The sequence below is a fragment of the Maylandia zebra genome, linkage group LG6, assembly GCF_041146795.1.
Source record: "Maylandia zebra isolate NMK-2024a linkage group LG6, Mzebra_GT3a, whole genome shotgun sequence".
Classification (NCBI taxonomy): Eukaryota; Metazoa; Chordata; class Actinopteri; order Cichliformes; family Cichlidae; genus Maylandia; species Maylandia zebra.
In genome coordinates, this window is record NC_135172.1 from 36,027,293 (window position 1) to 36,038,445 (window position 11,153).

The following is an 11,153-nucleotide window of genomic DNA, read 5'->3' on the forward strand; positions in this document are numbered from 1 at the left end:
TGGTGGATGTGTGCACTCTAAGAAATTAAATCAAATGCTTCATGGTTTGTGCCAGTTTTCATCTTAAGCTGATCAGTAGAGGAACAACAAGTTAACACTTCTTTTCTTTAATCAGATGTTATCATATATAATTGATTAAATTACCCATTTTCTCGACTTTAACAATCTCGTCTTTCTGTCTTCTCGCTTCTTTTGTCTCTCTCTTGTTTCATCCCTCTCTCCCCCAAGTGCCTCTGTCACTGTCTCGTACATTTGCAGTCAGTAGGGCTGAGTCATTAGCAGGATCTCCAGGTACAGTGGATTTTCAGTATCACCTCTCACTCTATAACCTTTAGTGAATAGTGATGAAATTTCATTATTTGAAAGAGAATGTTTTGTTGATATTAAATAGACGCATGAAGTTGTAGAGTCACAGTTTCACCTACCTGCATGCTTTACCTAAATATACCTGAGTGTGTTTAGCCTTTTGGTTTTCATAGTCTGCTTGAGAACTGACTTGTTTTGTGTGACTTTCAAAGAAAGTGTTCACTGTCTGTTTGTCCCTGAATGCAACATACACTGTAAACTTGTGTGTGTGACACTAAAAGAGAAAGAGGCAGAGTGGAAAACGGATCCAGACTGAGGCTTAACATCCTCGTCTCCTGAGCCATTAGTCAAGTCGCTGAATGGTGTTGGAGACTAGAGGCCCCAGAGTGGAACCCGGCTCCGCCCCGCTCGCCCCTAACCTTTAACCCCCTGACTACATAAACAAGACCTACAGCTACAGCCCCCTGCTGGACACCACTGAGCACACATACAAAGACATGCACATATGCATATGTTCACATTTACAGGCCCATGAACAAAACCCACAATACTACACACATAGAAGGGCTGCTTTGAAAGTGAATTAAAAGTGAACGCACCCATAGGAAATGCTGTGGAATAAATACACTTTCATTGTGTCTGTAGTAGAGGCCTACAGTGCTCACGTTGGTGCAGTGGCATTTGAGTGTGTGTGTGTTTATAAATCTAGTATGTGTGTTTTCTTGACACAGCACACTGACGTTTTTTTGTGTCGACCTGGCCCCTAAAAAGTAGAGTACTAATCCACAAGAGTCCACATGCCAGGTCTTTGGCCTACTGTGCTCCCTCTACACACCCCCACACACACACTGTTTTTGCCTCTCACTTCCTCACTCATACACATTCATACACACATATTCCAACATGGGATTACATACATTCCAGTCAGCGTAGTAGCATTAGTGTTGGCCAAGCTGTTTCCACTTTGTTGTGTGTGATTTTCACAAGGCTTCTTTAAGAAGTGGAAAACATAATCTGGCTTTAATTAAAAATAACCAAGAAAAGAAAAGAACAAGTCTTCTATGTGGTAGCACATAGAAGAACGCAGCATCACTGGAGACTGCTATATGAAACTAGAAGACTTACACATAAATTAGATTTCCATACATCACAGCTTTGTACCTAAGACTCAACCTGGAAAAAAGTCACAGATACAAAGGATCTTAAGTAGTGCTGTACAACTTGGCTAGTTTCAGAGGAAATTTTAAGCATCTTAATGTCCTCAAAACAATTGAGACAAAATTTCTAATTATGTAAAGTTTCTAACTTAAATTTTTTATGTTGTCATTATTACACAGGCCCAAAGAGATCATCTAACAGACAATGAAAAATCAATATTTAGTGTCATATGAACTTTAAGGAACAGTAATATTAGATCAGACTAGCAGAAATGTAAAATAGAGCCCAACTGATACAGGAGTTTGAAAACTGACTGAAAACCAATTCCGGTGTTCTTTTCTGTCAGACACTCGAAAAATAAACAGATTTTCTTTAAATTTGTTATGTGAATTTATGAGTACTTAAAAAGCTAATATGACAACACAGTTGAAAAGTAATCTTGTTTTATTGTCCGAACAAGTCGTGGATTACTCGTGTATGCTCTGCCCAGTCGGGCAGAGCATACACGATTCAGATGAACTGAATCAACCTTTAGGGATTAGGGCCCTTTAAAGTACTTTTGCAGTGCCATGCATTACTTTTGCATTCCAGTATGCTTTAAATTTCTACCAGGGAAGCTGCAAAGGGCCCTCTGATAGACAAACTACACAATGTCCACACTGGAAAAAACATTTAAAGACTTCCTCTCCTGTCTCTACTTTTTTTCATTTTCATTTATTAGCCGTTATAATCATCAGTACTGATATATCAGTAAATAGCTAATAATGTCGATATTTTGGCCCCATGGATAAATCAGTTGGACGAGTGACAACCTTTAATCCCCAAAAACACGCTGTGCAAAAATTGATCCACCCCAAGGATCAGGTCCCCCAACACAGAGTAATGTAGTGTACGCTGTTATGTGCCGGGAGGATTGGCATGATTTATACATCGGGGAAGCCAAACAACCTCTGGCGAAGCGGATGGCACAACACAGAAGAGCCACCTCGTCACTCGTCAGGCCAGGACTCTGCAGTCTATTTACACCTACAGGCCAGTGGACACTCTTTCAAGGATGAGGATGTACACATCCTGGACAGGGAGGAACGCTGGCCTGAGTGCGGAGTCAAGGAGGCCATTTACGTGAAAAGGGAAAGACCATCTCTGAATCGAGGAGGGGCCTAAGGGTACATCTTTCGCCATCTTACAATGCTGTGATTGCAGCCATTCCCCAACTCTCTGTGAATAGTACTCATGGCCTTTGATAAGTGGTTGTTGATCAATGGTCATGACAATTTGCATAATTAAGATGAAGGAACTGACCTCCCAGCCCATTGTTCCTTCAGTGGTGCTAGTTTCAGTTATTGTGCAAAAGTGCTGTTTATAAGGTTGGGGAAACCTGCAGTCAGCTGAGACTGAAGAAGTCAGTCGGATGAGTGACGAAACGTTTCTCCCTCTGAAAAAGCTACGTCCAGATGAACTGAATCAACCTTTAGGGATTAGGGCCCTTTAAAGTACTTTTGCAGTGCCATGCATTACTTTTGCATTCCAGTATGCTTTAAATTTCTTTCTCCTACAGAGAATAAATCTCCTCCACGGCCATTTGGACTGAATCACTCCGATTCTCTGAACAGGAGTGACCGTATAGATGCCATCACCCCGACTCTGGGCAACAGCAACAACCAGCTCAACTCCTTCCTGCATATATATGTGCCTGATTATTCTGTCAGAGCACGCTCAGACCTGCAGTATATAAAGGTGAGTAAACACAGGGGATCAGAAATTAGCCTGCAATGAGGATTATATGCACATTGTAGGTGATGTGGTGATGTCACATGCAGCTGCGGATTTCCATTTTCTTTTTCCCACTGAGTTCTCAACATTCAACATGAGCAGTTAGAGAATGAAACCAAAGCTTTGGCAGTGCGCTCGCAGCTTTGAGCCATCCATCTGTGCCAATGCTCTGATAGCATCTTCCCCTCTCAGTCTAAATAAATGAACACTGCTAGCAGCAACTATCACAACCATATCAGCCACAAATAAAACTTGCTTTTTGTCAGTGTCAAATGTACTGCTGTAATTTGGATCTCAGAAATCACATTTGCACAAGTCATTTCAATATTCTCCTCCCCAAATTCTCTGCTCTGAAATAAAAACACCTAGAAATACATTAAATATCTGAGGATGGCTGCTTTATGAAAAATAACTTATAAAGTCTTACCTGTCTAAAAGTGAAAAAAATATATCATGTTGCTGCTGATGACATATATTTGACATACATGACATATTTTTGTCCTTTTATATTAATATTTCTATTTATACCCATATCTATATATTTATCTTAACATTTATCTATCAATATCTCTGTACACTGTCTATGCACGCATACACTCTCAGTCAGGCAGTGAGACACTTCATTTTATACGAGTGCTTGACATTTGTTGTATATTTGCTCAATTTCCCTCTGGGATTAATAAAGTCGCTCTGATTCTGTTTCTTCTAAGTAACAAATAAAGTCACTGCTGTTGTGCCAGATGTGTAAATGTGGCAAATCTCTTGCTTTGGAAATGTTCATTGATGAATTCTGCTGCTTCATGAGGCTGTTTTTGTTTATTCTGCTTATCAGCCGCGAGGCACAAATAGAGCTCTGACGTAACTGATGTACTACTTTCTACGATGTTTTATTACTTCCTTTTAGGGTCCCGGGTACCAAATCAATAGAAAAGATCAAAAAGCAATTACCTAACTGATATAAATTGACAGTAAGATAATTACTTCATGACAATTTAAAACATTTAGATTTGATGAATCATGGATAGCTCCAGAGTGTAGCGGTTTACACATTACACACAAAAGGTTGCTGGTTTGATTCCAGCTATAGAAACAAATGAAGATGAGTCATTTTCTGGCTTGTAGTAATATTCTTGTCCTCTCACTGGACACTAAGCAGATAATGAAAGGCTATCATTGTAAATTAATCATTACATTTTTTACAGAATATTTTAAAAGCAATATTACTTGTAGCCTTTTCCACATCCTTATTTAGTGTCAAATCCTTGTTTACCGAGCTACCAGCTCTGTGCCACGAATAACGGCACAGCAACCTCTTGTTGTGACACTTGACCCGACCTTCACTGTTTTGTAGGTGACGCGACAACAGTACCAGAACGCTGTGATGGCGTCGCGGATGGACAAGACTCCGCAGTCGACAGACAGTGAGTTCACTAAGATCGAACTCACGCTAACAGAGCTCCACGATGGAGTGGAGAACCCAGCTGTGGTCACCGCCACGGCTACCACCACTATCACCACCCCTGTTGTGGCCTTTGCCGTGGCCAATGAAACGTCCCACCTGCTCAACCAGCAGCAGAACTGTGTGGGTCTTAGCAGGAGCAACCACTCCTCCCACAATGAGGGACCCATCTAGCCCCGCCGAGCCCGGTGGAGACCCAGACCCTCCACCCTGTCTTGTGGAAACACACACACACACACAGTGATGTAGATGAAGATGAGGGAACGTGGGGAAGCGGAGGCAGGTGGAGTGAGGGTTCTGCTCCAATCAGTAGCCCCCAGTCAGTCAGGCAGTGAGACCCTTTCATGAAGGGGCTATGGGGAAGATGGGTGCTGTGTCACCCTGAACACCCCCACCTGAACCCTGTCAGAATCCCTGCTGTACTACACCCTCTTCCGGAGGGTGCACTCGGACAGTACCGTGTTACTGAGCTTCGTTTTTTTGGGACAATCGGACACTGTCAAAGCGGTATCTTGAACAGAGTGCATACACGCACGCACACACACACACATAACACAGCACTTGCTGTACTTGCTCCTCAGGCCAAAGACTTTGGTCCCCCCCCCCCTTTCGTACACTGTTTATGCACACATACACTCTCAAACACATTCACAATCATGCACAGAAGGAAATGCAACTCCCCCACCGGTGCATCTTTCAGGGAGGCTCAGTCAACTGTTGATCCCATCAGCAAGGGCTCAAACCCAAACATGCAGAGAGGTTAGTCAAAGACTGCACCAAAAACCGCTTTGGAAGAAACCGTTAAACCACGAACCAAGAATGTTTTCCTGTATTTATTTATTTTATAATATTGTATGTATATATGTTTGCGTGAAGATATGATATATATATTAAGAAAACTGGCATATGAGCATGCATTAGTGTGCTACAGAAGTAGAATATGCTACATATATGGGGATGAACATCCATTCTTGTATAGTGCATTCAGAAAGATTTCACAGTCTTTGAAGTTTTGTTGTTTTGAAGATTTTTAAAGTAGATTTTTTTTTCTGACAGTCTACACATAACAATACACCGTGAAGAAAAATCAAGAACAGGTTACTGAGGTGCTATGTAAATTAATTGCAAATAACACTCAAATATTCCAGGATATCAGTATTCAGATACCTTACCTAGTACTTTCCTTAGAACATTGCAGAGCTTTGGTGTGCACCAACTATCAGGTCTGTCCAGAGGTGCTGTATTGGGATCAGGTCCTGACTTTAGTTGGGCCACTCTACAAATCCACTACTATATGTTACTGAGATTCTGAGCTCTCTGTAAAAGTTTTTCACTCAGGACTGCACTGGATATAATTCTGCATCCATCTTTCCACATATCTTTACTAGCCTCCCAATCTGTGTCACAGAAAAGAGCTTCCCCAGAGCACGTGTTTGACTGCAGGAATAGCATTAACGATTGTTGCCCAATAATTGTGTGTCTTGTGGTCTGAGATCTTGTCAGTTGCCTTTCAGTTTTTCACAAGTCAATCATGTGCCTTTTTTATTAAGGATTGACTTCCATTTGGCTACTCCACCATGAATGTTTGGTTGTTGAAGTGCTACACTGACAGCAATGTGCACCCCAAACGGCGTGAAATTGGTCTCAGAGAGGTGTTTCCTCAAAAACCTTGCAAACGCTTTGGCTGCTAGCAGGTTGAGTTCATAAGTAGTTTGCATGGAAGATGGTAACTTGTTTGCAAGCATTCACAAACTTCTCGCTGAGGAGTACTAAAATTGAAAAGCGCAATGCTAGCTAGATACGGAGCACGTGTACCTTAAGTGTAAAAGTTGCACCATGCTTTGATTGTTGACTGTTGATAAAGGAAGGAAGCACCAGAGATCAATTGTGAGCTTCAAACAGAATAATGACTCATCTAGATGTTTTAGTGTTTGTTAGTCTGGATAAAAAAGACACTCCTAAAACCTTTTAAGGAGTCAAAACATGGAAATCTTGCGAGGGAGTGAAAACTTTCCGAATGCACTGTATATGAGGAGGTGAGGGTATTTTACAGAAACATATGTATATTACAGATCTTGTTATTTTTACTATTATCCTAAATCAGGCTTATGGTACAATATATTTTTCACCTTTTAAAAAAATCACACTATTGCCTTTAAGAGAAATCATATAATTAATTATTTTTAACAAAGTGCAATGAACCGCAGTTTATTTAAGAGATGATTATGAATAAAAAAATTCACTGTACTATAGATTTACAGATTATATTTGTATGTATGTACTGTATGTATATTTGTTTTTGTCTTAGTCTCTCTTTACCCTTTTGTTTCCTTCGTGTTTTTGCATCCGTTGACCTCAGACACGTCTGCCAGTTCCTTTGGGAGTTATGACGCCAAGATTTGTCACCACAGTGTAGCTTCCGGGGTGGGGGGAGGGGTTCGCAGGTAGCGGAGTTGTGTGAAAGTCCAGCATCTATGCATGTGGGGGTTATGTGTCTTTCTTCTGTTGTTGTCAATTTTACGCATAATCAGACTTGATAATTGCACAGTATTAATGACCTCATCTAACATGTTGAGCACCATCAACGTCACAAAAAGCAACCTCGACATTAAACGTGTCCATGAATGATACACAGCTATGTTCTCCCACTTTTTATGTTGGTTTTCTTTTCTGCTCATTGCGTGTCTGTTTAGTCTGTTTCTTTATCCAAAATGTAAGAGAGCAAATATAATAGGGAGAAACGCACCTTTATTTCACTGGGCTTCTGTTATGATGAAGAAAAATAGTTTTTTACTTAATTCAGGTCTGAGGCTAAAAGTTAAAATGCAGTTTTTAAAAGAATTTAGACTAAACTAATTAAACTATAGCCATTTCCCAGTTTAGAGAAAACTGGATATTTTGCAGACTACATTAACTTAGATCACTCTCATGTTTTCTTTTGTCATTATTGTGTAAAAATGCTCATAAAAAAAACAAGACAAAGACGAAATCTATTTCTGTGCAAAAGTCTTGAACCACCCCTCATTTCTTTGTATTTTTTGCTTGGAAAATGTGATTTATTGAAATGTGCAAACATACATGGAAATACATGAAGCAAAAATGGAGTTTGTGCAATTCTAACAAGCTTGAAAGTCAATATGTAGTACGAATGTAGAACTGTCTTAGGCAGCTTTCTCATCCTTTCTTTAAGTGATCCTCAAAAGTAGTTCTCCAGGTTTTTGAAGGACATTCAAAGCTCTTCTTAGGATGTTGGCTTCCTTTTGGTCCCACACTGCTTCAGTAATGTTGAGGTCCTGACTCTGGGAAGGCCAATCTATGATTTATTGTCTTCTTATCAGTCTATGTCTGTGAAGGTTCTCAGTCATCCAGCTCATCGTAGTCTAAGGAGCTTGAAAAGAAAAGCGTCTGGACTTCTTTAAGTGTCCTTGAAGACGTTTCATCTCTCACACTTGTGTCATGGTCCTTTTCTGCATTTATAATTCCATCAACTTTGAAAAGATTCTCAGTAACACTGTCTGAAATGCATCCCCAAACTGTGGCAGAACCTCCACGCGTTTCGCAGATGGCTGTAGACAGTCACTGTAGGACCTCTCTCTTAGACGCCTCTCTACATATTTACCACAATTTCAACCAAAAATGTCAAATTTTGGATTCACCACTCCATCAGACCTGAGTTTCAGTCCAGTTCTTGTGTGAATTGGCAGACCTCAGCCTTCTCCCCGTTTCCCCTTCCTTAAGTTTCTCGACAGGCACCTTTGAACTGAGACCATTTCTGATGAGTCTTCAGGGAATAGTAAAGGCTCAGATGCATCTTTCCTGTATAAACTCTTCAATGGATTTTCTCCTATTTCTTAAAGATTTGACTTTCACACCCTGTCCATTGCTGCCATTTGTTTTGTCTTTTGCTTATCCAGTTTCCTCAGCATGCAGAGATATGCAAACATTTTCAGTTAGAAGATCTTTGGGAATCACCGTGTTTGTGTACAATATGTGGTAAAGATAAATGCAAGAAAGCCTTCTTTACTTAAAAATATAAAGCCATTTGGGATGACTTAAGACTTACACAGTACCATAAAGTTTGTGTTGTTTTTGTTTTTTAATGCAATGGTCAATGTGCACATTTCTTTTTTTTACACATATCACATCTTCTATTAGAAAAGTGAAAAGAATTTGCCCAAAGCATAAATTAAGCAAATTTTTCTAGAAGACATTTTTGCAAATTTGTGTATGTTTAATAAAATAATTACCAATTCTCTTTTTTAAAAATGCATTTCTATCAAGCATGTTATATAGAGAACCACTGACCAAACTGATAAACCAACTGGGAAAGTTTTTAAGGTAATATCTGTCTTAATATTTAAAGGCACTTAGATTTTTCTGAAAAACTACTTTGGTAGCACATAACATCTACCACTACAATTTATGTCCTTCTCTGTATTATGAAGGTTTTTACAGATTTGTTTGCTTACAAGACCTCAGACCTTTTTTATTAAGTATTATTTAAAAGAGACTTTTTTAGGCTGTTGATAGTATTTTCTAGTACAAGTAGAGGCAGTGGAAAAGATTGGGCCTGATCTTTAACATCATATCTAATGTTTGCTTATAGTTAATTTGCTGCTTTACAGGCAACAGAAAATTTCCTAAAGCTCAGTCATCTTTTTAACATTCAGTTGCAGACTATAGCCACTGGTGGTAGCTGTTTCCTATTATATTTCAAGGTATATGTATGAGTGCCCTAACCGTCTCTGCAAGCTGCACACATGGACAAAGAGCCCTTCCATCTGCTCAGATGCGAGGGACGTCCCTGTTGTAAAACCGGTCACAGAGAACATCTGCATTGTTTGCAGCTGCGCTTGCTGTTGTTTATCGTTTACTAGAAAGTGCTCCTATGCAGCAGGCCCACTGCAGTCTGCAGGGACGATCACTCCAGAGATAAAACAGTGATTCACACTGAAAGGTTGTGATGTTCAAATTCTGCCTGTGCACCTCAGAGCCCGATGAAAGAAGAAGCATGAGAACTTTTTTTTTTTTTAAAGTCTGCACGAAACGCGGGGGGTGGGGCATCAGCTGTAATGGGGGTGGTTATTTTAATATTCTGTGACACAGAACAAACATACAGTCATTTTTTTTCCTCTTACACGCTCCAGCCTCAGCTGAACAGAGGTCATCATTCCTCGATCATGTGAATGTCTTCCAGGCCTGTGTTAAACTGGACTTCTGTCCACCTCTATGCTGCTGTTCAAACCATGTGCTGTCCATAATTCTTCTTCTGCCTGAACGTGACACTCTCGTTGCCTTCTCCAGCCAGTGGTTTAATAAAAAAGTGAATGATTAACAGACAAGGCAGCCAGTGACTCTGTGTGCTACATATGAAGCTGCATCAAATGTTTGCTTTTGAGACAGGACTTCCTCTACTTGACACACGTTTTACTGATACTCACACCAGAGCAGCAATTAAAAACAGGACAATCTTCATCTAACAACCCACCAAGATGGGTCAGGTTAATATCAGTAGAAAACACTTCATTCAAAACACTCAGATGCTAATGGTTCTTAAGCTGTTGGTCATTAACAAAGCCATTACTTAATGAGCAGTAGCTTTTATTACCATTTACCAGCTGTTAAGCATTTAAATCACTCTCAGAGATCCTGATTTGTTTGTAATTCATTCAGAACAACTGTAATGAAAAGAAATATGTTTCTATCTGCAGTGCTATATGTTTAGCAGCATGGCTTTGATTTCTCACCTCCCCGACCTTCATCACGTATTTAAGGAATGCAAGACCCATAGCACAGGAGAGGCTGCGTATCAATGGCAAGGCGCAGGAAAACGAAGGTGTGTTGCAAAGCGGCTTTGCTGACATGGCGCTGTAGACTGGTTAACACACTGTAAAAAATGTCCAACTAGATATAGTAAGTTTTCAGCTGAGCCATCACCTAAACTCCATGGATTACATCTCATCCAACTATACTCACTTGCAAACTTTCCCATGTTAGAATTTAGCATCCATTGCTATCCATGTTTTGCTTTATACTTTGTGGAGGATGGAGGACATTAAAAGAAAAATATTGCACCTTAAATGATTAAAACTAAGGACTTTAATGCTGAGTCAGGATTATGTTCTGTTCCAACAGGAGGAGAAACGGGGTGTGAAAAATTACACACCAGGGTGTGAATAGTACACACCTTGTTTCAGTAGTTTGTAGAAACAGCTTGACCAGCATTACTTGAATGCTTTATGACTTGTAGCCACTCTTCTTTACAGCGTTGTCAGAGGTCTGAGCCTCTGAACAGTCACCCTGACCCTGACTCTTTTTCAGAATTCTGTTGCATTGTATTTGCTGATGTGCTTGGTATGATTGTCCTGTTTCATGACCCAATTCCAGCTCTACTTTAGCTGTTGGACAGACAGTTTAACATTTGACTCTTTGGCATACACACAAATGCAGGGTAATC

General features: G+C 40.1%; 1 protein-coding gene across 4 annotated transcripts in view; it reads left to right on the forward strand.

Moving 5' to 3' along the window:
* Positions 1 to 9,742, forward strand: part of cnnm2b (cyclin and CBS domain divalent metal cation transport mediator 2b) — a 60,431-nt gene extending 50,689 nt beyond the window's left edge. For 3 of the 4 annotated variants that reach the window (XM_004538961.5, XM_076885156.1, XM_004538959.5), the window contains 3 exons: positions 229 to 291; positions 3,023 to 3,201; positions 4,589 to 9,742. In XM_004538961.5, the coding sequence (XP_004539018.3) occupies positions 229 to 291; positions 3,023 to 3,201; positions 4,589 to 4,870 (524 nt within the window). In that variant the 3' untranslated portion in view covers positions 4,871 to 9,742. The remainder of the gene's footprint in view (positions 1 to 228; positions 292 to 3,022; positions 3,202 to 4,588) is intronic. The other variant, XM_004538960.5, reaches the window with a different exon arrangement.
* Positions 9,743 to 11,153: the final 1,411 nt, after the last annotated feature.